The sequence below is a fragment of the Odocoileus virginianus genome, chromosome 19 (assembly GCF_023699985.2).
Source record: "Odocoileus virginianus isolate 20LAN1187 ecotype Illinois chromosome 19, Ovbor_1.2, whole genome shotgun sequence".
Taxonomy (NCBI): Eukaryota; Metazoa; Chordata; class Mammalia; order Artiodactyla; family Cervidae; genus Odocoileus; species Odocoileus virginianus.
The window spans coordinates 46945536-46971483 of NC_069692.1; the positions used below are offsets into that span (position 1 = coordinate 46945536).

General features: G+C 38.3%; 1 protein-coding gene across 29 annotated transcripts in view; it reads right to left on the reverse strand.

Annotated features, from left to right (window-relative positions):
* RIMS1 (regulating synaptic membrane exocytosis 1) overlaps positions 1 to 25948 on the reverse strand; it is a 582683-nt gene that overhangs the window by 239326 nt on the left and 317409 nt on the right. For all 29 annotated transcript variants that reach the window (XM_070450206.1, XM_070450208.1, XM_070450175.1 and 26 more), the window contains one exon: positions 4113 to 4453. In XM_070450206.1, coding sequence (XP_070306307.1) covers positions 4113 to 4453 — 341 coding nt within the window. The remainder of the gene's footprint in view (positions 1 to 4112; positions 4454 to 25948) is intronic.

The window sequence follows — 25948 nt, forward strand, 5'->3', positions numbered from 1 at the left end:
AATAAATCATAACAGAAAAGAGTATTTGTTTGTGTTCTACTTTGCTCTCCATCTTGTAGGAGGCACTGGCAAAGAAAAAATAAAGGAAAAGTGTTTCACAGTCTGAATATTTAAATTGCATTGTTTAAGATGCCCCTGGAGAAGGTGATGGCAACCCACTCCAGTACTCTTGCCTGGGAAAGCCCATGGACAGAGGAGCCTGGTAGGCTACAGTCCATGGGGTCGCTAAGAGTCCAATAGGACTGAGCGACTTCACTTTCACTTTTCATTTTCATGCACTGGAGAAGGAAAAGGCAACCCACTCCAGTATGCTTGCCTGGAGAATCCCAGGGACGGGAGACTGGTGGGCTGGCATCTATGGGGTCACACAGAGTCGGACACGACTGATGTGACTTAGCAGCAGCAGCAGCAGCAAGATACCCCATGCCGCCCTTTTCTGAACATTGTAGTCCACCTGCGTTGGGAAGCTCTCAGCAAAGACACCAGAAGTTACAGAAAGGGGATGCCTTAGCAAAGTATTCAGATACTATATGCTCCACTGCGCAGTTAAAATGGAGACAGGCTCTTTCTGGAATCCTTAGATCCATAGAAAGGGCTTTCCAGAGAGAACTGGAATTCCAAAGCAGACTTCACGAACAAAAACTGAGAATAATATGCAAGATGCAGAAAAGTAGAGCAGTTTCTATTGTCCATTAACAAAGTAGTAATTGCTAAAATATGTTGTGGGATCAGTCTATGCAGGGGCTGGTGATAATGGCAAGAAAGGGTCAAGGGTTTCCAATGACACAAAAGCAAAACAGAAGCGTGGTCAACTCTGCTTGAGGCATTTAGATTACTTGCTCTTTTGAAGTGGGAGAGATTTTCATGGAGGGTGTGGTTTCATAGGTAGCATTGCTGTTTTCCGGTATAAGAATGCAGTGTTTTCTGGTGCTATGAATGCAGTCATCATAATTAGAGTTTTCATAAAAGTGAAATGAATGTACCGCAAACCTCAGTAGCTCATTAAATCATGGTTGCCCTTGTTGGAAGTTTCTATGGAGTCGATCTTTTTGTTGTTGAAATGCTGATCAATGATGCTTACCTTGCAGAGTTCATGTGCAGATTAAAGGAGACAGCATCTGTGAAGATGCTTTATGAAATGATAGCCTTATATGCAAATGGGACTCCTCCTGTCTCTTTGATTCTTGTCTTCGAAATAGGCCTTTTCTCACCTCTAATGTTTCCATCCCCACTAGCTCCTGAAGAGTGTACAAATTAGGATCAAAAAGATTAAGATCTTGTTTCCAAAAGAAATATGTATCCCAGTGTTCACTGCAGCCTACTTACAATAGCCAGGACATGGAAGCAACCTAAATGCCCATCAACTGTTGAATGGATGAAGAAGATGTGGTACATATAATATACAATGAATGGGATATGGTGATAAAAAGGCACAAAATAACAGTAATAAAAAGGAAGAAAACAATGTCATTTGCAGCAACATGGATGAGACTAAAGACTGTCATACTAGTGAAGTAAGTTGGGAAGAGAATAACAAATTTGGTGTGTCATCACATGTATGTGGAATCTAGAAAAATGGTACAGGTGAACCTATTTGCATGGCAGGAATAGAGAAACAGACATAGAGAACAGAACTTGTGGACACAGTGATGGAAGGAGAAGTGAACTGAAGTGAAGCTCAGTCATGTCCGACTCTTTGTGACCCCATGGACTATACAGTCCATAGAATTCTCCAGGCCAGAATGCTGGAGTGGGTAGCCTTTCCCTTCTTCAGGGGATCTTCCCAACCCAGGGATTGAACCCAGGTCTCCCGCATCACAGGGGGATTCTTTACCAGCTGAGCCACAAGGGAAGCCCAAGAATACTGGAGTGGGTAGCCTATCCCTTCTCCAGCGGATCAGGATTCCTGACCCAGAAATCGAACTGGGGTCTCCTGAATTGCAGGGGGACTCTTTACCAACTGAGCTATCAGGGAAGGAGACGGTGGGGCAAATTGAGAAAGTAGCCTTGACATGCACACACCCACGTGTAAAACAGATGGCTAGTGGTGGAGGGAGAGAGCGGGACGAATTGAGAGGCTAGCCCGGACGTACACACACTCCCGTGTGTGAAACATAGCTCGTGGGAAGGGGCTGGGTAGCTCAGTGCTCCGTGATGACCTAGGGAGTGGGATGGAGGGTGGGAGGGGGGCCACAGAAGGAGGGGTTTATCTGCACATATAACTGATTTACTTTGTTGTATCAGAAACTAACACAGCACTGAAAAGCAATTGTACTCCAATAATAAAATTTTAAAAATAATGAAATATAAAACAAGACAGCCAGCCACTCCTCCAGTCTCAGCTTATTCTCTGAAGGGCCCTGACTACCAACCAGCTCCCCTTCTTCCTTCTCCTCCAACCCCAACGTCCTCACTGTGGTCCTCAGTATTTATATAATCAGCAAGTCATTTATATCATCACAAAAGCTATTTGCCCTTATTAGTCTTTTTCAAATTTCATCAAAAAGCCTCTCCTTGGTGCCTACTCTCAACTTCATTGTAGTTTTTCACAGTTCATTATAAGTAGGATGCAAATTTTCTCTTTGGAAACCCTATACCTCCAAACTCTTCCTCTCCTTTAAAAGAAATCCTTTTCTGACCAATCCTGAGCTGCCCTTTCAGCATCTTTTCTCTCCTTAACTCACAGCACTTTGTCACCATGCTGCAAGTCCGGCCATCACTAGGGTGGCTCTGATATCTTGCCATCATGGTCTCTCCTATTTTGCCTGCCCATCCCACAACTTCTGGGTGTCCTGTCTGCCTGTGTTCAGAAAGCACTCCTCTTTCCTGTGGCCTCCAAAGGACTTGAGTTTGTATTGTCTAGCTCTGATCATGTCAGCCCTCTGGCCCAGCTCACTGCCCGGGGCTCTGTCTTCCCTAGGGGATGGCGTGGTCTCTTTCCCAGGATCTGAATGAAAAGGGAATAAGCGCCAGTCATCTTTATGCCCTCTGGCTCCTGCAGTGTTCTCTAATGGTAAACACATGGTGCCTACTGTCTGCAGTCACTAGAGGCCTCCCATGAGCCTGCTGCTGAGCACAGATGCCCCCCCAGGCCTCCAAGGTGCCCGTGAGAATCCCTGGTGAAAAAGCCAGGCCTGGAATCCGGATCAGCTCAGCTTTGAAGTCTTTGAGCATATTATGAGAGTTTGGTTTGACAAGGAGAACAGAAACTTTCCTTAGCTCCTACCCTCGGATCCTGTCCTCCCACCCAGTGGAATAAATAAGGGTCCTACAGACGAAAGCAGGCATACCTAGTGCTAACTGTCGGGTGTCCCAAACTCCCAGCCTCGGGAAGAAAAGGGCTGTATTCCGCCTTGTTAATGCTGTCCCCACCTATTGCATACCATCCTGTCTGGTCATAAATACACGCTTTTGACTGAATGATAAGGTAGACAAATTGAAATTAATAAGCTGATCATGTGAGCCCAAGTTTACAAGCCTCCATTGCATTCCATTGTTTTCACAATAAAGTCTGTGAAATTGAACCTGGCTAAAAGGCCCAGTGGGACCTGGCCGCTCAGACCTCACTGTCATCCCCTGCTCCCCCATCTCCAACTCACCCTCCAGCCAAGAGCATCCACTGGGTTGTCCCACTGTTCCTTCTGGCCGGACACCCGTGCACCCATCCCTCGCTTCACCTGGCTCATCTCTAGTCACCTTCAAAGCTCAGTATAGAAGAAAGCATCCTCCGGGAAGGCTTTGCTGATGCACCCACACCCCTAAGTGTGACTGTTCCCCATACTCTTCTCTCAGAGCACAGATTCAGCTGCAGGACTCACTCTAACAGCCAATAGACGGCCCAACGGCTGTTCTCACCAAAGGGTTGGAAGTTAGCAGTACACTTGGGTGACATGTTTACCTCCATGCGGAACGTGAAAGACAAGCTTCTCAGCAAAGGCCTCCTAAGGAAAGATAACGTTCTGGAGTGAGACAAAGGCAGCAGGATCCCTATCGCCTTACTGGTCGGGTCCGAGGGGCACCCTTTCTGCATATCCTAGCGGTTCAATTCCTGAAGATGGGTTTGCTCTCCATTTAAGATCTTGCCCTTTGCCTGTGGGTTGCTGACCTCTTACCTGTCCCTGGGAGGCTCGCTTCTAGACCTGGAGGATGCCTGCTTCTGCTCGGGGCCCCCGGCTGGCGGGGCGGGCTCAGCACCCTTGGTCCTGTCCGTCTGCGCACCGGGGGCAGCCTGGTCGGGGGCGGAGGCCGCGGCGCTGCTCAGGGGGGTCTGCGACCTCGAGCGCTCTTGGAGCCGGGCTTTCTTCTCTCTAGGCGCCTCGGAACCCGCCCCTGTAGCCGTGTCGCTGAGCGTTCCGTCCTGACTGGGCTGCTGAGGGCCGCTGCCGAAGAACCATGCCCCTGACTTCGTTAAGATTTCCTGTTGCTTTCGACACAAATTGCATACCCACATAACCTATTTGAAGAAGAGAGAATGGTGTAAATTTTCTGTGCTGTGGAAATAAATTTCTTTTCATCACACTAAAATATCTCTTAAGGCAAAGCAGAATGGTTGTAATCTTTATGTTGATCCTTGAGCAGGTCTTATGAAAATGACCCCTGAACAAGTATATGAATGCGTGCATCATGACCCATCGGAAACCATAGACTTACGGTAACCAGAACAGAGTTCTACTTGGAATTCATAGTCTATGATTCTGAGTTTCCTATGACCATGTATTCATCACATTTTGAATGGTGAGTCTGAAGTTTCATTTAAAATATGCTAGTAAAAATGGTCTAAGCAAGGCAGTTGATTGATTAGAAAAATGTTGTAGGGAACCATGGAATTAATATTTATGTACATACGCCTCTGTGTGTCAAAAGATTTAGAAGCCATCTGTCTTCTCAAGAACCATCCATTATTAAAATCAATATTGCAAGATATTCAAGAGGAATAAACAAACAATGAAAGGTAGGTGCCAAAGAACAGGACAGGTTGTATATATTTTCTAGTTTACTAGTAATCAAGTAAGCTCAGCTATAAGAGCTATTTTGGAACCATCACTGGGAAACACATCCGCTGATAAATTATGAAATGTATTACCATTTAAAATCTATATAGCTGCTCTCTTCTTGGGAATGCTTACAGTGAAGGTAATAATGGGGACAATTGTGTTCAGAGAAATAATAAATAATAATACCACAGACAAGCCTGCTCAGTTATGCTTCTCAGAATGCACTTCAGTTTTTCTTTTGCATTTCAGAAGCAGCACCTCCAGAAAGGCTCATCACCTATCTCCAGGTGCCCATTTCCACTAATAAGACCAAGTCAACAATCACTCAAATTTATCACGTGAGGATGGATAAATCCTAGATACATCAAGTGAGAAGCAATGTAAGGCAATAGAAGCATGGTTTAGTTGACAAAAAGAAGAAAATAGAATACTAAAAACTTTCCAATGGATATGAGGAAAATTATCACTTGTTACTGTTTATAAGACTAAAGCTAAAATGATAATGAGATGAGAAAAGTAATACATTTTAAAAAGGAAAATATTGCAGATGAACTGCTGAGAACTCCTTCTTTCCAACCAAAAAAAATTCAAATGAATTAATAATATGGGGAAAACTAAGATGTAGCAAATATATTTGCTATAATATGTTTAAGATTTATGACATTTAACTCAGCCCTCTATATTTCCTTGGGTCACAAAACAAAGAAAATTTGGTCCACAAAATCAGTTAATTATAACATCTGCACACTGTATTATATCATGGACATCTACTGAAATGTTAGACAAGACGAGCAATATGCTGTATATGCCAATACCAAAATAAAGGAACTATGGAGTGGAACTTCAATTTAACATGCTTGCCAAATATGGCTATACTTTGACAGCATCCTTCCATCTCTTTGATGTTATGAATGAAGTCCCTCAGAAGTTCTGACTGATTGAACATGGAGGTATCAATGACAATGTCGTGAGCATGCTACCCTAGAGTCAGGACTTCCATCAACAGTGACACCATGTGTCCTCCGCCCAGACCCTGGTTGAGGACAGGTGACACCCCTCCTCCTTGGCTGCCTCATTGGTTGCTAAGACAGTGAAGAGAAGGTCTGAATTCATGGAGTCCTAGGACATTGATATGAAATTTTGACAATTTCACAGGAACTAAGTAGACATTAAAATCGTATTGATTACACCAATAATTTGCAAAGTATTACTTAGATTCAAGTTACTTTCTTTTATACAAAAAGGTGTATAAGGTGTACTTAGGATAAATATATCTTTCCTTGAAAACTGTGCAGAGCACAGCAAAATTTACAATTATTACACAAGTTCCAAAATGGAATTAACCTGAGTAAAGAGGCAGAAAAAGAGCAGGAAGGAGACTACATGATTCATAAAAAATCTGCATATTTCTTATAAAATTGTTATCACAGTTTTTTTGTTTCATGATTTTAAGTATTATAAAAATGGACTAATAAAAAGTAATTTTCAGATTTGGCCAAGTTCCAAATTTTGAATATGTGCAGAACTGCTGTAGGATTAGTAAAAGCAAACAGAATGTGCTTTTTACTAATTCAGTTCAGTTCAGTCACTCAGTCATGTCTGACTCTTGGCAACCCCATGGACTACAGCACACCAGGCTTCCCTGTACATCACCAACTCCAGGAGTTTGCTCAAACTCATGTCCATGGAGTCGATAATGTCATCCAACCATCTCATTCTCTGTCGTCCACTTCTCTTCCTGTCTTCAATCTTTCCCAGCATCAGGGTCTTTTCCAATGAGTCAGTTCTTTGCATCAGGTGGCCAAAGTATTGGAACTTCAACTTCAGCATCAGTCCTTCCAATGTATATTCAGGACTGATTTCCTTTAGGATGGACTGGTCAGGTCTCCTTGCTATCCTAGGGACTCTCGAGTCTTCTCCAACACCACAGTTCAAAAGCATCAATTCTTTGGCGCTCAGCTTTCTTTATGGTCTAACTCTCACATCCATACATGGCTGCTGGAAAAACCATAGCTTTGACTAGACGGACCTTTGTCGGCAAAGTAATGTCTCTGCTTTTTAATATGCTATCTATGTCGGTCATAGCTTTTCTTCCAAGGAGCAAGCATCTTTTAAGTTCAAGGCTGCAGTCACCATCTGCAGTGATTGTGGAACCCAAGAAAATAGTCTGTCACTGTTTCCATTGTTTCCCCATCTATTTGCCATGAATTGATGGGACCAGATAGCATGATCTTAGTTTTCTGAATGTTGAGCTTTAAGTCAACTTTCCCCCTCTCCTTTTTCACTTTCACCAAGAGACTCTTTAGTTCTTCTTCACTTTCTGCCATAAGGGTGGTGTCATCTGCATATCTGAGTTTATTGATATTTCTTCTGGCAATCTTCATTCCAACTTGTGCTTCATCCAGCCCATCATTTTGCATGATGTACTCTCCGTAGTAGTTAAATAAGTAGGGTGACAATATAAAGCCTTGATGTACTCCTTTTCCAATTTTGAAGCAGTCCATTGTTCCATGTCCAGTTCTAACTGTTATTTCTTGATCTGCATACAGATTTCTCAGAAGGCAGGAAAGGTGGCTTGATATTTCCATCTCTTTAAGAATTTTCCACAGTTTGTTGTGATTGACATAAAGGTTTTGGCATAGTCAATAAAGCAGGAGGAGATGTTTTTCTGAAACTCTCCTGCTTTATCTATGAGCCAACAGATGTTGGCACTTTGATCTCTGGTTCCACTACCTTTTCTAAATCTAGCTTGTACATCTGGAAGTTCCCAATTCACGTACTGTTGAAGTCAATTAAATTTTACAATTCACCTAATTTTATTTTTACTTTATTTAAAAAGTTACAGTTAATGGCTAGTAGAAGCAGCTACTTTAGCATTTTGTAATATTATCTATTAATTTTAATTTGTGATATTATATTTGTCAAACTTTAACAGTTAGGAAAACTTGTGTAATTCCAAATTTTCCTATGTTGTATTTATTTGTGTACCACAGTATTTTTATATTTGTACTTAAAAATTAATTAAAAGTATGGTCAACCTATCTTCCAGTTTAAAGCAAAATTAACTGTTAGGAGGTAAAATATTTTTATTAAAATACTAATTCTCCTCAATATCCATTGTTAGTTATTTAAATTATTCTTGACCCAAAGTTTACAAGCAAAAAAGAAATTGCTTATGTGAGTTGTAAAGAAAAATATCTGGAATTGCAATAAAATATTAGTCATATCTTTCAACACAGTTCATATCAAACATTGCAGACATGTATAAAAATGACCAATTAGTTGCTAATAGGCAATGCAGTTATTTGTGCTTAAAGATTCTGTTTTTGAATTTAACATTAACTATTATTAACTATATTGACTATTATTAATATTAACTAATATTAATAAGTCAATAATATTTATTCTAATAGTTAATAATAATGTTAACTAATATTAACTATATATAACACATATATATACATGTGTGTGTGTATATATATATATATATATATATATATATATGCATGTCTACTGGTAAACCTCTTAACCATATTCATAATATATGTTTAAAAGTAGAATGATGTACAGTGATCATTTACTGCCATTTATTGATGATTTTATTACTTTTGTTCATTTCAGTTGTTGGATATTTCTACATATCCATTAGGATATGAACTGCCCCAACATTTTGTGTATTCATCAATTGAATTAATGGCATTTTCTTATCCATTTAATAACTGTTTGATAGAGTTTTCAAGTTGTCACTTGTCATACCAACTATTTTTTGTTACAAAGATGACATTCCATTGTCTCATCTGTTGTGCTCCTCCTTAATGCTTCTTGTGTTGCTTCTAATTTAGCACCAAAAATGCTGTGATAATTCATTTTTATTTTCATTGACTATTCATGTGTTTTAATATGTTACAATTTAGTTCTTGATCCTTCAGAATTTATTTCGATGTGTGACAAGAGACAGGGGTCTAAAGTGGTTGTCTTTCCCTCAGAGCTAACTACCTTGACATGATGTACTAGATAATCCTTCTCATCTCATCACTGAACTTCAAAGAAGCACGTGGCATCTGAACAGCCCAGGCTCTCACCTCAGATCCGCCTCGTGTTTGCTGTTTACTCTGGCCCCCTTTCATAGCCTCCATATCTCACCATAAACTTAGGATCCTGGCAGCTCCTAACTCACTGAGTTGTTTGGGAATTAATGACATAATTCATCTAAATCACTCAGCACAGAGCCTGATAGACAGTAAGAGCTTATGAGGCACTAATCACATGGTAATGTCTAATTATTACTAACAATTAATCATTACCATCATCATTACCTTGTTCATCATATGTATAAAATTTTGGGGGCTCTCTGTAGCATACAAGGCCAGCAAGAAAATTGTATTTTGTTCCTGCAGAGAAAGAGACAGATGTTCCTGTGCACTTGTTAATTCAGCCACAACAGTTAAACTATGATGCCCAGCCCTCCATCTTGAGTTGCTTCCACATGAGCTGCCTGAGGGTGTGTCTCTCATGGCTCTTGTTTGTGTAAAGTCAAAATTTTTATTATCTGTGTGGGTCATGACATGTCAAAGGTGGTGAACACTGAATGTGATGAACTGGGGGTGGACTGGCCCACCTTCCTGCTCTGCTAATGAGGAAGTTACATCATCTCTCTGTACTTCAGTTTACTCATTCATAAAATAGGGAAAATAATAATAATGATGATTTCATAGACTATGTGTTAGGATTTAGTCAGTGAGAGAATATATACAACCTTGTTTAGCACATGGAAAGCACTCAATACATATAAATGATTAACAGCAAACAAAAACTCACTTTAGTTTTAGAAGACAACTTCAGTTAAAGGCAAGTAGTCTTTTTTTTTTTCCCCCTGTAAAAAGTGCCATACTCTGCACATATTTCTGATTTAAACAAGTATTTCTTTAGTGTACTTTTTTTCCCCCTAGGCTATGGGGATACAGCAGTGAACAAAATGACTTGTGGAGTTCACATTCCAGTGAAGAAGACAGAACAAAACAAAAAATGATAGTAAATAGATGAGGTATGCTGGGTAGTGAGAAGTGCAATAGAAAAAAAAAATGAAAAAGAACAGGCATTGTGTGTGGTGGTGGATAGGGTTGGTTTACCTTCATAGTAGCCGTTGGAAACATTTAACTGAGAGAGGGTATTGAAAAAGTTTGGCTGTAAGAGACAAAAGTGAAATGAAGATGATTTTGAAAGTGAAGTGAAGACGATTTTGAGGAGATATAAACCTGTCGATTTCAAGGCAGTGAAGGTGGAGCACTGTGGAAGTTTCACCAAGCAACTAGGGTCAGCCTGAGTGGGTCTTTGAGAGCCACAGCAAAGACTGACTTCTGTGATGAGAGTAATGGAAACTCTTGGAAGGTTTTGAGCACAGAAGTGACCTAATGTTTTATGTTTTAATAGGATCCTTCTAGCTGCTGTGTTGGGGACAAAATGCAGAGACTTAGCTGAAGATCTTTTTGAATTGAATTCTAACACAGTAAGTTCCCTACATAAGTGCCAGTTCTGTTTAAAGAGCTTGTTTCATAAGCCCAGTCTGTAAGTCCAATAAAGTTAGCCCCGCTAACACAGTGGATTATACAGCAATGTCCTGTAATAGGTTTGTAATACTTCTCACACAAATAATACATAAAAACACAAAAAATAAAGAAAACATTTTAACTTTACAGTGCAGTACCCTGAAAAGTACAGTAGTACTGCGTAGCAGCTGGCATACAGGGACTGGCATCACGTGAACAGGCAAGAGTTACTGACTGGAGGGAGAGAGGGGCTGGGAGACCGCAGAGCTGAAGAATCGTCAGCAATGGGAGACGGAGGGCAAGCTGCAATTTCACTCACACCTGATGCTGGTGGAACACACGTTCGCATCTTTGAAATGTTGCAACTTGAAGGTTCATATGTAGGGGGTTTTACTATCCTGCTCTTTGGGTTCATTTTTGCTATGTATGGTTTTTAAACCCTGTAGGTTATCTTTTTGTGTCTTTTTGTTGGCGGTGCATCTCTTCTTACACACAGCACAAGACTGAATTGTATTTATTTGTCTGATTTCTGTTTTAGTAGCCTCTAGATATGGACAGTCCTTACTTTAGAAGTCCCGACTCATACTCTTTTCCTGGCATTCTGTTAAGTTTATTGACATTTAATAAATTGTGGCAATTATTATCGCTATAATCATTTAAAGAGCAGAATCATATTTGTTGTTTGCAAAGACAGTATTGAGGAACTCTGTATGAGAATTCACAATTTCAAATTTATCCTTTTTAATGGTATGCACGCATGCGTGCTCAGTTGCTTCAGTCATGTCTGACTCTTTGCAACCCCATGGACTATAGCCCACCAGGCTCCTCTGTCCTTGGGATTCTCCAGGCAAGAACACTGAAGTGGGTTGCCATGCCCTCCTCCAGGGGAATCTTTCCAACTCCAGGGATCGAATCTGCATCTCTTATGTCTCCTGCATTGGCAGCCAGGCTCTTTATTACTATCGCCACCTGAGAAGCCCCTTCTAGTGAAAGAAAACGTATAAGGTCTCATAAAATATTCTACTCTGAATAAAATGACTCCTATTATAGATATTGCTTGGCCAAAGGATAACTGGCATTATTGAAATTCACAGGTAATATTGAAGTACTTTTTATTCTTTTGATTCATAACATCATATAAGTTTCATATGTACAATATTTTATTTTTAATTCTGTATACAGGACTGCATGCTCACCACCAAATATTTAGTTTCCACCTGTCACCATCAAGTTGACCCCCTTTACTCATTTCAGCCTCCCCAACCTCCCCTTCACTCTGTTAACCAAAACTCTGTTCCCTGTAACTTCTGGTTTTGTTTGGTTTGTTCATTCATTGTTTGTTTCCTTGTTTTATTATATTGCACTTATGTGTGAAACTATTTGTCTTTCTCTATTTGATGTATTTTACTTGGCATGATGCCCTCCAGATCAATCCATGTAGTCACAAATGGAAAAAGTAAATATCTTTTCTAATGGCTGAGAAATATTCCGTTATATAAGACACATCTCCTTTATACATTCATCTGTTGACAGGCACTGTAGATAATGCTATGGTGAATATGGGGGGACATTTTTTTTTCAAATTAGTGCTTTGATGGAATAGCTAGATCATATGGTAGTCATATCTGGAATTTTGTGGGGTATACCTATAATTCCTCAGGACTTCCCTGGTAATTCAACTGGTAAAGAATTCTCCATGTTATCTTCACCAATTTACAGTTTCACCAACAGTACATGAGGGTTCCCTTTACTCCATATCCTTTGATTTCTTTGTTGACACAATAGTTGTTCAGTAGCACGTTGTTTAGTCTGCATGTTTTGTGATTTTCCAGCTTTCCAGCTTTAGTTGATCTCCAGTCTCATACCTTTGTGATTAGAAAAGATTCTGTATACAATTTTGATCTTCTTAAATTTCTTCTGTCCCCATCTATGATCTGTCCTGACAAGCCCCATGTGCACTTGGAAGGAATGTATATTCTGATGCCTTAGGATGGAATGTTCTGTATAAATCTACCAAGCCCATTCAAGTCCATTTTTGTATAAGGGGATTCCCAGCTGACACAGTTAGGAAGAAATCTGCCTGCCAGTGCAGAGGCCGTAGGTTTGATGCCTGGATTGGGAAGATCCCCTGAATGAGGAAATGACAACGCATTGCAGTAGGATTGCCTGGAAGATTCCATGGACAAAGGAGCCTGGCAGGCTACAGTCCATGGGGTCACTAAGAGTTGGACACAACTGAGAGATTGAACACAATTATGTCTAAATTTTCATTTTAGGCCTCTGTCTCCTTTTTAACTTTCTTTCTAGATGATCCATCTCTTGATGTATTGATGCTTCTATACCAGGGTGCATATATATTAGTCACTGTTATGTCTTCTTGATGAATTGTCCCCTTTATCTTTATATAACGCCCATCTTTGTTTCGGCTTGAAGACTATTTTCTCTGATATGAAAGCAGCTATACCCACTTTCTTTTGGCTGACATTTCCTTAGCATATAATCTTTCATCCCTTCTCTTTGAGCTTATGTTTGTCTTTAGAGCTATAGCTTGGTCCTGTTTTTTACTCCATCTAGCCACTCTGTGTCTTTTCAATGGTGAATTCAATTTATTTATATTTAAGGTGATTATTGATAAATGAGAACTTAGTATTGCCATTTTATTTTTTCCTTTTCTGGTTGTTCTATATCTCCATTGATCTTTATGTTTTTGTCTGTCATTTTAATTTGGTGGTTTTCTATTAATATCTCATAAATAAAATAATCTGTTTTATGCAGATGACATCTTTTCATTTGCCTACATGGATAACATCCTTTTTTTTTCTTCCCTATTTATGTTTTTGTTGTCTCAAAGTATTCTTTCATTATGTTGTGAATTTGTTACCAAATTGAAATAGCTATTGTTATTTTTTTTAATTGCTTTTTCTTCTTTAACAACCTATTCCGACTAACAACCTCTTCAGTCTGATTCTATTTACCTACTTATTCAAAGTTTGTATATTTAAAAAAATTTGTTTTTGATGTGGACAATTTTTAATGTCTTTAATATCTTATAATATTGCTTCTGTGTTTTTTTTTTTTTTTTAAGTTTTGTTCTTTTGGCCGTGAGGCATGTGGTATCTTAATTCCCAGATCAGGGATCACACCACAGTCCCTGCATTGGAAGATGAAGTCTTAACCACTGGCCTGCCAGAGAAGTCCCATCAAAGTACTTTTGACTTTTTTTTTCCTAAGTAGAAGAGTTCCTTCCAACTTTTCTAATAAGGCAAGTCTGATGATGATGAACTCCCTCAGCTTTTGTCTCTCTGAGACAGCTTTTATTTCTCCTTCATGTCTGCAGGGTAACTTTCCTAGATAGAGTATTCTTGCCTGACATTTTTCCTCTATCAGTGTTCTGAGAATGTCATTCTCCTTTCTTGGCTTGCAGAGTTTCTGCTGAGAAATCTGCTGGCAGCCTAATAGAGGTTACTTTGCAAGTGACCATCCATTTTCCCCCAATCATTTTAAAATTCTTTGTCATTGATTTTCAATAGTTTTAATATAACGTCTCTTGGAAACGGTCTTTTTGCATTGAGATAATTAGGTGTTCTCAGCTTCAGGGAATGGTAAGTCCAGTTCCTTCCTAAGGTTTGGGAAATTCTCAATTAATATTTCTTTAAATAAATTCTCTACTCCTTTCTTCTCCTGGGATAACTATTCCCTTAATTTTGCACTTCCTAGTAGGGTTAGATAGTGCAGAATTTCTTCTTTTTTAAAATGTCTTAATTCCCTTTCCTCTTGTGCATGTATGATTTCTAGACTTCCATCTTTGACCTCACTAATTCTTCCATATGGTCCATTTTATTTCCAATGCATTTAATGCATTCTTCATGCCCTTAATTGAGGTCTTCAGCTCCAAAATTTCTGTTTGGATCTTTTTCAGAATTTCAGTCTTTTTGGTAAAGTATTCTTTCTGTTTGAGAATTTTATTCCTAAACTCATGGACCTTCCTTTTTCTTGCTTCTCTGCATCTCTTATTCCATTTTGATCAGAACTCCCTTTTTGCCATGCCATGTGACATGTGGGATCATAGTTCCATGGCCAGGGATCGAACCTGTGCTTGAGAGTGTGGCGTCTTAACTGCTGGACTGCCAGTGAAGTGCCACAAAATATTTTTGAAGCTTATACAACAAATGGGTATTTATTTAATAAATTATATCCATGTCTATTAGATTAACACAGTATTTACAGTATAAGACATGCAAAATATAAATTTAAATGAATGAGATTAAAAATGTATAGAATAATAATAGAATAATATATATAAAATATATAGAAAAATAATAGAATAATAATTTTATTTTGTACTTGAATAAAATTATAAAATAATCACAAAAATATTGGAATATCCTAATTTTGAAAATAAAGGAACACATATCTAAGTATGTCAATGTCACAGAAGAAATCACAAAATTAAAATGTATTTTTGGTCTAAATGATAATAAAATACAACTTATCAAAATTTCTGAGATGTTGCTAAAGTACATTTTAGAAAATTATAGCTTTAAATACTGCATTCCAAAAGAAAAAAATTATAAAATCAATGATCTCAGTTTTGACAATAAAAAGAACAAAAATAATAAAATTAATTAACAAGAATAATGAAATAAAGAAGAAAACAATAAAGATGAGAGGGGAAATCCATTACACATAAAATTTAAAAATCAATAAAACCTAGAGAAAATTAATGAAATTAGAAACTGGCTTCTTTGAAAGGACTAATATAATTGATGAATGTCCCACTTCAGTGAAAAATTTAAAAAAACAGAAAATAGAATTACCAAAAGAGAAGACAGTGCCACAGACCCTAGATTCATTAAAAAGATAAATAAGGGAATATTATGAACAGCATATTTATTTACATATAAATGTATAATATATACTATATATAAATATATATACAAAACATGTTTATAAATTAGTATACTATATATTTATTAACAACACATTTATTTATGCCTATAAATAAAATCTGTGTGCTTGGTGGCTCAGCCATGTCCACCTTTCTGTGACCCCATGGACTGTAGCTCACCAGGCTCTTCTGTTCATGCAATTTTCCAGACAAGATTACTGGAGTGGATTGCCAATTCCTACTTCAGGGGATCTTCCCAACCCAAGGATCAAACCTGCATTTCTTGTATTGGCAGGCAGGTTCTTTACCACTATGGCCACCTGGAAAGCCTCAATAAATTAATTAACATGCATTAAATAGAGAAATTCCACTAAAATTCAAACTACTAAATATAATACAAGAAGAAATAAAAAACCTGAATAGCTCCATGAGTAGTAAAGTGGTTGGATTCATAATTAAAAGACAATACAATGAAAATTCCAGAACCAGATATCTTTAATGGAAAATTCTTTTAAAAATTTAAAAAAGTAAATGATATTTAAAGTGTAAATGATACCAATATAATACAAAATTTTTTTAGTAAAACAGTGGAAGATGGACCACTTCAACTTATGAACTTATTTTGTCAGGCCAGCTTAGCATTGAAACTCAATTTCTGATACAAGAAAACACTGCTATAAGAGAATAATGTTAAAAACCACTATCCCTGAAAAGCATAGAAACAAAAATCTTTAAGAAAACATTTATCAAATCTACAAGTAACTTACCACCAGCAGTACATTTAAGTGAAAGTCAAATGCTTTCTACCTACAATCAGGAACAAAACAAAGATTTCTGTTTTCAACACCACTGTAACCTTATAGTAGAGATCAGAGCAAACACAATAAAGCAATGAAAATAAATAAAACATCAATATACAAAAAAGTAAATCTGTCCTTATTTATAGAAGTAATAACCATACATGCAAGGAGAAAAGGGAACCCTCTTACACTCTTGGTGGGAATGCAAACTAGTACAGCTACTATGGAGAACAGTGTGGAGATTTCTTAAAAAACTGGAAATAGAACTGCCATATGACCCAGCAATCCCATTCCTGGGCATACACACCCAGGAAACTAGATCTGAAAGAGACACGTGCACCCCAATGTTCATCGCAGCACTGTTTATAATAGCCAGGACATGGAAGCAACCTAGATGCCCATCAGCAGACGAATGGATAAGAAAGCTGTGGTACATATACACAATGGAATATTACTCAACCATTAAAAAGAATACATTTGAAGCAGTTCTAATGAGGTGGATGAAACTGGAGCCCATTATACAGAGTGAAGTAAGCCAGAAAGAAAAACACCAATACAGTATACTAACACATATATATGGAATTTAGAAAGATGGTAACGATAACCCCATATGCAAGACAGAAAAAGAGAAACAGATATATAGAATAGACTTTTGGACTCTGTGGGAGAAGGCAACGGTGGGATGATCTGAGAGAATAGCACTGAAATGTGTATCATCAATTGTGAAACAGATCGCCAATCCAGGTTGGATGCATGAGACAAGTGCTCGGGGCTGGTACACTGGGATGACTCAGAGGGATGGGATGGGGAAGGAGGTGGGAGGGGGCTTCAGGATGGGGAACACATGTAAATCCATGGCTGATTCATGTCAATGTATGGCAAAAACCACTACAATATTGTAAAGTAATTAGCCTCCAACTATTATAAATAAATGAAAAAGAATGGAAAAGAAAAGAATCAACAAAACACACTACTGGATAAAAAGAAGTGGTTTTATCTGGCAGTAAGTCACAAAGTCAATATACAAAAATCAATACAAATACTTGAAGATTAATTTAGCAACAATATATGTAAAAACTCTACACTAAAATTTATAAAATGCTACTGAGAAAAATTCATAAAGACTGCTATGGACTGGACTGTGACACCCTCCTCAATTTATATGGTAAAGTCTCAACTCCCTTAATTTGCTTATATATGACAATAGGGCCCTGTAAGAAAGAGATGATAAGGGTGGGACTCTGTTCTGAAAAAGTTAGAATTAGCATCTTTATAAGAAGAGTGAGAGATAGATAGCTCTCCCCTCAGCTCCTGCCCATGGAAGCAATAGACAAAATGTCAGGCAAGTATTCAGCAAGGAAGTAGCTGTCTGGAAGCCAGGTGAGTGCTCTCACCAGCCCCCAATTCTGCTGACACCTTAACTTTGGACTCCTCAGCCTCATGATAAACACACATGTGCTGTTTAAGCCATCCAGTCTATGGCATTTGCTACCATAGTGTAAGCAAACTATGGAGACCTGTATCATATTTAACGGAAACCTGTATCATATTTAATGATTGTAAAACTCAGCATTCTTTTTTTTTTTTTAATTTTTTTTTTCCCCATTTATTTTTATTAGTTGGAGGCTAATTACTTAACATCATTACAGTAGTTTTTGTCATACATTGAAATGAATTAGCCATGGATTTACATGTATTCCCCATCCCAGTCCCCACTCCCACCTCCCTCTCCACCCGATCCCTCTGGGTCTTCCCAGTCCACCAGGCCCGAGCACTTGTCTCATGAACCCAACCTGGGCTGGTGATCTGTTTCACCCTAGATAATATACATGTTGCAATGCTGTTCTCTTGAAACATCCCACCCTCGCCTTCTCCCAGAGTCCACAAGTCTGTTAGCATTCTTAAGATGCTATTTCTCACAAAGGAGAAGCATAGTAGGAGACCAGAGGTCAGGAGAAGAGAAATTTGGGGTCTTTTTCCCCCAGTAGTATGGACAATGAATTTATGCCTCTGTGGTTCCCCTTGGGTGGACCCCCAGTTATGTTGCTCTCCCAGGACCCTTATACCACCACTTCCTCCCCTGACTCCCCTAGACCTAGATCTCTTCATGGCTTTGCAACTTCAAACCAACTCAATCTCTGATTGGAATAAAGTGATCTGCCTTTACCCTTACTTCCTGGAAGAAGCAAAAGTACTTGTTTTTGATGTATTATAACATCATAAAAGCCTCAAATTATATGCATAATTTTTCATGAAAAATCTAAAGCATCTATAAAAATGACTACATATCACAGAAGGCAATGTGGTCATGGCAAGGGAGAGAAAGAGACACAGCCAGAGGAACAGAGTCAGAGAGAGAAAGAGGGAGAAGGACAGAAGCATAATGGAACAGGACATCCACATACTGGAGTTATAAAGTGGATATTCTGATAATGCGATTCATATGTCATGTAAGTTAGATGATAAGAGAAGGGATCTCAGCAGAGAACCAGAAACTAAGGGACAAATGAAAAGTCTAGCACTGAAAAAAGTAAACTTGAGAACTCAGTAGATTGGTTTACTTTCAAATTAGACAAAATAGAAAATAGGATTAGTGAACTCAGATTAGGATGACATACACAGGCTGAGTAGGGAGAAGAAAAGTATTGAATTATCAAGTACAGATGATTGTATATGAGATATGAACCATGGTAAAACAGTTTAACATACATGTAATTAGAAAGGAGAGAATATGAAGTACAGAACAGAAGCTACATTGAAGGCCATGATTTTCCAAAATCAACTGTTCTGGACTGAATGTGCTCCTGCTATATTCATATGTTGAAGCCTTAAGCCCTTATGAGATGGTATTTGGAGGTGGCACCTAGATTTTGAATGCCCCAGTCTCCAGAACTGCGAAAAATGAATGACTGTTGTTTAAGCCACTCAGTCTGTAATATTTTGTTATCACAGCCAGAACTGACTAAGACACCAATGAATGACATCATGCCACAGATTAAAGAATTGCTGCAAACCCTAAGCAGAATAAATATAAAGAAAACACCACAATACCAAAGAAAACCAGACAAACTTCAAAGCAGCCACACAAAAAAAGAGATATTATTTTCAAAGGAGAAACCAAAGATTGAGAACTGACCTCTCAACAGAAAAGTTAGAAGACAGTACAATTATACTTTGGTGGAGTTCTATAAATGTCCTTTAAAAATAAAGCCATTCTAACTCTAATAAAAACTGAATGTATCACCAGCTGAAGCACAATAAAGGAATTACTAAGGTGAAGGAATTACTAAGTTCCTGCAGAAACCAACATGCAGGAAAGAAAGGAGAGCAACAGTTGATAAATCTAAATGAATATTGATGGAAAGCAGCAAGAATCATTTAAAATATTTATCTTAGAATAAATTGCAATAATAGCATAAATATTGGGGGTAGTACATCACACTAATGTGGTATTAAGTTCCTTGTATTTTCCAGAAAGTGCTAGATATATTAGTATAGATTAAGCATTAATAATATACTAATAGTATAAGATTTTTTGGATAATAAATAAAAGAATAGCAAAAGAAAGTATTGGGTTGGCTAAATAGTTCTTTCAGGTTTTTCTTACAATCTTGTAGAAAAAACCAAATGAACTTCTTGGCCAACCCAATATTACTAATTAACTAATGAATAATAGAATGCTATATATAATTAACTAAAAATTAGGTAATAATAGGGTAAATAGAAAATGCAAAGCAAGAGGGTAAATTTAAACACAAATTCAGTGGCATGGCATAGAATGTAAACAAATTAAATGTTCCAGCTGAAAGAAGAAAATCATCAGACTGGATTTTGTAAACAACCTAACTGCTAACTAGAAGAGATATTCATTGAGTATAGGGATATGGAGAGATTAAAAGAAGAGAAAACAAGAAATATCACATAAACACTGACCAGGAGAAAACAAATATAGTTATACTAATGTCAGGCAAAGTAGACTTGACAGAAGAATTCTTAGTATTGATAAAAAGACACATTTCAATATAGTAAAACATTAATCCATCCAAGAAAAGCTATGACAAACCTAGACACATTATTAAAAAATAGACACATTATTTTGCTGACAAAGGCTCACATAGTTCAAGCTGTGATTTTTCCAGTAGTCATGTATGGATATGAGAGCTGGACCATAAAAAAGGCTGAGCGCCAAAGAACTGATGTTTTCAAACTGTGGTGCTGGAGAAGACTCTTGAGAGTCCCTTGGACTGCAAGGAGACCTGACCAGTCCATCCTGAATATTCATTGGAAGGACTGATGGTGAAACTGAAGTTCCAACTTTGGCCACCTGATGCAAAGAACTAACTCACTGGAAAAGACCCTGATGCTGGGAAAGATTGAGGGCAGGAGGAGAAGGGGACGGCAGAGGATGAGATGGTTGGATGGCATCACTGACTCGACCGACATGAGTTTGAGCAAGTTCTGGGAGATGCTGATGGACAGGGAGGTCTAACATGCTGTAGTCCATGGGGTCGCAGAGCTGGACATGACTCAGCAACTGAACAACAACAAAAATCCATTCAATGTCACTAGTATCTAACTTTATATGTATTAACATTATAGTCTCAATATAGAAAATAAAACACGTGTAATAAAAATCAGTAAAGTTATAAAGATTTTAACAAAAGTTGCCCTCATCAATGAACTGTGTTCATTAACTGCAGAATCACAAACGTGTAAATGTGTACATCAAACAATGCTCTATGGAAGCGGTGCAATCCTCAGCGCGCGCGCACACACACACACACACACACACACACACACACACACAATCCCACTATGTTTTTCTGGAAATGAACAAGGTGATTCTAAAATTGTTACAGAATGCTAAAGGACAAAAAGAAGTAAGGCAATCACAAAGAAAAAGAAAAATGTCAGATTTCGAATCTTTTCACTTCCTTATTGCAAATGTTTTGCAACTACTTTTTTAAAGCAGTGCCATCAGGCTACTTGCACAGTTCATTATTTAGACAGATGATTCTTATCTATTCAAAAAAATCATTAAGCTCCAACAGGTTTTGGTTTTTTTTTTTTTTTACTTTTTATTTTTACAATGAAAGTGCCTGACTTAAGCTTTGATTATGGAGGCATCCACTTCGAAAACAGCCTTCCCAAATAAACACCTAGCCAGTCACAACACAAGATTAAAAAGACAGGCTACCTCCTCAAACTGACTCCTTTGTTTTAGAGATCTTGGCTCATTTCATAACTGACCATTTGGGGCCCTTGTTTTATTCTTTTCCTATGCTTCAGAGTCCTGCTCTTCTGTTTTAAATTCACCAATAAAGAGAGGCTTGGGAAACCCTACAGCCCCACCCACAACCCCAATAAAATCAGAACCCCAGGCCAAGCTCTCTCACTGTCTACCTAAGACCATGTTGTGTGGCCCCAGGTGTGCCAACATATTTCCAGGACCTATAAGTAATAAACTTTTCTTTTTTTTCTGTTTCCTGATGGTTACTCCTGAGGGCCTCTTTCAGTCATGATAGGAACCACAAAGGCCAATCCAGCTCTCACAATGGGTGTGGATTGGCTGAGTCAGGCACACAGGAATTGCGGTAAAAGATTCACAATGATCATATGCCTTGGATTCTGTGGTTGTCTTATATTCAGGTATTTTAATTATTCTAGTAAATGTGGATTAGTAAAATATTAATTCAGGTAGACAGATGATTATGCATTTGTCAGAATTTTCACATTTTCCAACTGACTAGCTTTTCTTCTTTCTCTTAACTTCTCACAGTATGCTATGGATACATTTTTGCATTCCTACAACTCTCAGCATTTTGCTATTGTCATCTCCATTAAACCACAGCTCCCTGCAAGTTAGGTGTTTTTTCCTTTTCATCCTAAAGGGAAACCATCATATGCCCTTGGTGTAACTGATGCTCAATCAATTTCTGTTGAAGTATTTGCTTCCTTTTTATTCTACAAAGTTGTATAATCAATACATCCATCCAGCAGTCAGTTGTCAGTAAGCATAGCAACAGGCTGCTGCTTTGGGAGAGCCAAAAGCTTTAAGTAAAAGGAAAAGAGAAAGATTCTGCATTTTGTGTAAATGTGCAACTTTTCCCATGTGTGATTATCCTCTCAGCTTGCAAATTTATAGCTGTTATAGGAATATATTTATATATATGTACATATATATGTATATATATATATACATATATATGTATATATATGTATATATATATATATATATTTCCAGGAATCAGGCAGTTTGCCAAGCAGAAATAAGTCATCTCACCAAACAGCAAAGATATTGTGAGGCAGCATAATCATTTGCATATTCAAGCTTATAATTAATTCTGTGCCTTCATTGGTGAGAGTTATGCTTTGAACAATGTTTCCTCCTTCATTTTTATACCTACTAGACTTGCAAATAAATTCTGTCCCTTTTATTCCTTATATGTTTATAAATTTGATCATTTCAAAATTAAAAACTGTTTCTATAGTATTACAACCACCTGTACAAGCAAAACCAAAAATACAACAGCTTAACACATCACATTTTCCAAAATAATGCATTGAAATGGAGTCCACTACAGATTAGCAGGCCCTATCTATACTCCTAGTAAACTCTATGCTCCTCAGTAAACCGGTCACATAATTATACCGTGTTAAGTCTGCTTCTCCCACTCCCTCTTCAGGGTCTTTCCTAAAGCTCCCCTAGAACTTTCTGTGCAGTAAATACACAAACCCAATTTTGTTTGACTGCAGATGCACTGCTGCTGAGGTTTTATCTGATTGATTATATAATACAACAGTGTAAATTTGGTCTTATTACATAGCTTTTTTGTAATAATTTTGTAAGTTACTTAGCCTTTTAGACCTGAGACTAGAAGTAAAAATTTCATTTACTTCTTAGTATATTTGGTTGTGGGATCAGATGCTGTTTTGCAAACATAGGGATTTATTAAAGTCTTGGGGTATAGCTTTTTCAAATGTCAAAAGTCAGCGTGGTCTTAAGGAGAAATTTCTTTACTGGCTCCTTTATAAATCAATATATTCCCTGATCCAGGTTTAGAATTTGAAGATGAAAAAAAAAATCGAGTCCCTCTCCTTTATTTTGCTAATGAGGAAATTGACTCAGAGTGGTCTTGAATTGCCCAGGGTCTCACAATGTAATTAGTTAGGAATTTGTGCTTTTGGAGAGGGGAGTTGTTATGTATTCTTTGCTTGCTTCCTAATTTAAGGTTCCCCAGTGTCAGTATCTCCAAAAATGCTGTGATAAATCAACACACGACTGACACTGCACAGAAGCTCACACTGCTGCACACACACAGGCTGATCTCGTGTCTAAGCCCCTTGTGCCCCTGTCCTTTGAAGTAAATCACTTTTGCTTTAGTCTCCCAGGTCTTCCTTGAGTCTCTAAAGGCTGGCTAAGGTGAAGATGTTAAAACAAAGAATAGCTCTTAGGCTGGGAAACTGGAAACAATTTATTAGACTATAAACCAGCCACATAACAGAGTCATTGACTCCCAGTTCCCTGAAAGATATAAAGGTCTGACACACATTCCTACATTGTTTTTGCAGGAAGTAGACTCCCACTAGATGAAAACTGCCAACCACAAGCACATAAACCCTAGACTGGTTGAAACCAGAGGGCTTGAAGCTTAGTCTTGATGCCAACCAACCTGAGAACTATGCATAAGTTCATCATGCATTCTGCAACTCCCTCCTTCACATTGCCTTCAAAATCCCTTCCCAGAAAGGTATCAAGGAGTTTGGGTCTTTTGAGCACGAGTTGCCCATTCTCCTTGCTTGGCGCCTGCAATAAATGCTGTTCTTCCCTTCGCCACAGCCTAGTGTCTGTAGGCTGGATTTACTGTATGTGGGCCAGTGGATCCAAGTTTGGTTTGGTAACAGGTTAGACACACACTGCATAACAACCTCAGGATACCTGTGGCATAGATGCAGAGCTGGTGATACTACTAGGAACAGAACCCAGTCAAACATATTCAAGATGTCAGAGAAAGTCATGCAGACGTTTTCATGGAGAGGAACACAGTACAGCAACTGAAAGCCACCTGGGTCACGCATCAGTCGCTGGGATCCTGGGCAAACTACCCATCTGCCCTGTGCCTCAGCTTCCTTGTCTGCAACATGGGATCACTAATGATGCCTCCCCCACAGGCTTGTCATGAAGACATCAAATGAATTGGCATTCGTGAAGTAGTTGGAGTGATGCCTGATACGTAGTAAGTGCTATAAAAATATTTGGTAAACAAATTAAATGTGGGGTTTAAAAATGAGCATTTTCCATCCAACTCATGCTGTCTTCCCTTAAGTAAAATGGCCTGCCTTATATGCAACATGTTGCTACACAGAGAAAAGAGAGGGAGAGAGAAAATGACATTTAGAAGCTCTTTTTGGCTCAAGAAGAAGGTATCAGAGATAACAAACACACACATGTAGCAGTGCCAAGATGAGCATCTGATACAAGAAGGGTTTATTGACAATAAGAGATGCCAAATACAGCACAGAGCACCAGGGTGGCATGTTTTTCCTGCCCATACAGCTGCTAATCTGAGTTTCAGCTGCTAATTTGAACAGGTTGTAATGAAGTTCAGAGAGTATAAAAAAAACTCAAGATCGCTTCTTTGTAATTTTTAAACTCTGAAACCATTTCTTTCAACATTTATCCTGATTCAGTCAACTACTTTTTCAGTTAGAATATATGCCTTTCCAACTTCCAGTTAATTCGGAAATCCTAAACCATAATGATTGTCAACTGCATTTATGACTATCACTAAGGTCAACTTGAATCCAATATAGCAATATTCCTGACCATCATTATTAAGTTGCAAACCTTGGGAAGCAGAAAAGAGCCTTGGAAGGCAACAATACAACGTGGACTCTGCGGTCTGCCACTTCAGGGCAGCCATCCTTAATCTGAGGGTGAGGGAATCATAGAAACCCCAGGAAAAGGATGAAATGAAAACAAAGCATCAGACTTAAGGGAAGGAGATGAATGAATGGTGATTAACAAACAGAACAGAGAATTGCCGCCAATTTCTGTCTGCTTCAGTTCCTGCAAAACTAAGCTGGAGACATTAGGATGCTTGCAAAGTGAGCAATTCAGGCTATGTTGGCTTGAGAGCTTTATACACATATAAAGTATATTTGTGATTAGGGAGGGGGTCAAAGATTCTTGAATATTTTTCTCATAAATATGAGCAAGTCTTTTCAAGCCTCAGTTTTCAAGTTTCCATCACCTCACATCCTAACATGTGATTAGGACATGAGGCACGTCCCTGAGAGCCATCTCAAGTTCCTTCTTTCCCCAGGAAAGAGCTCAGGAGATGTACAGTCTTCCCTGTTAATTCTTGGACAGAGTGCAGTCAGCTCCTTTTATGGAGTCTAGGACCATTGTCACAATGGTGAGAACTCATTCTGAATTAACTAGCCTTTGTAAAAACATACTTGGCTTTAATGTAAACCATCTCATTAGTGATCTAAACCATCTCATTAGTGATCAAGTACTTGAATAACACTTAATGGAGCCATGGTGGATAACTGTATAATGAAAAGTTGTGTTGTTAATTAGTTAATGATTTGCAGCTTCGGGAATGTCAGTGGCTACAGGGAAGACATCAAGCAATTATGAATGTCCCCAGAAAACTGTCCCCAGCTCACATTTACCTTTTTTCTTTTTTTAAAAAAAAGATTTTCCCAGAGGGA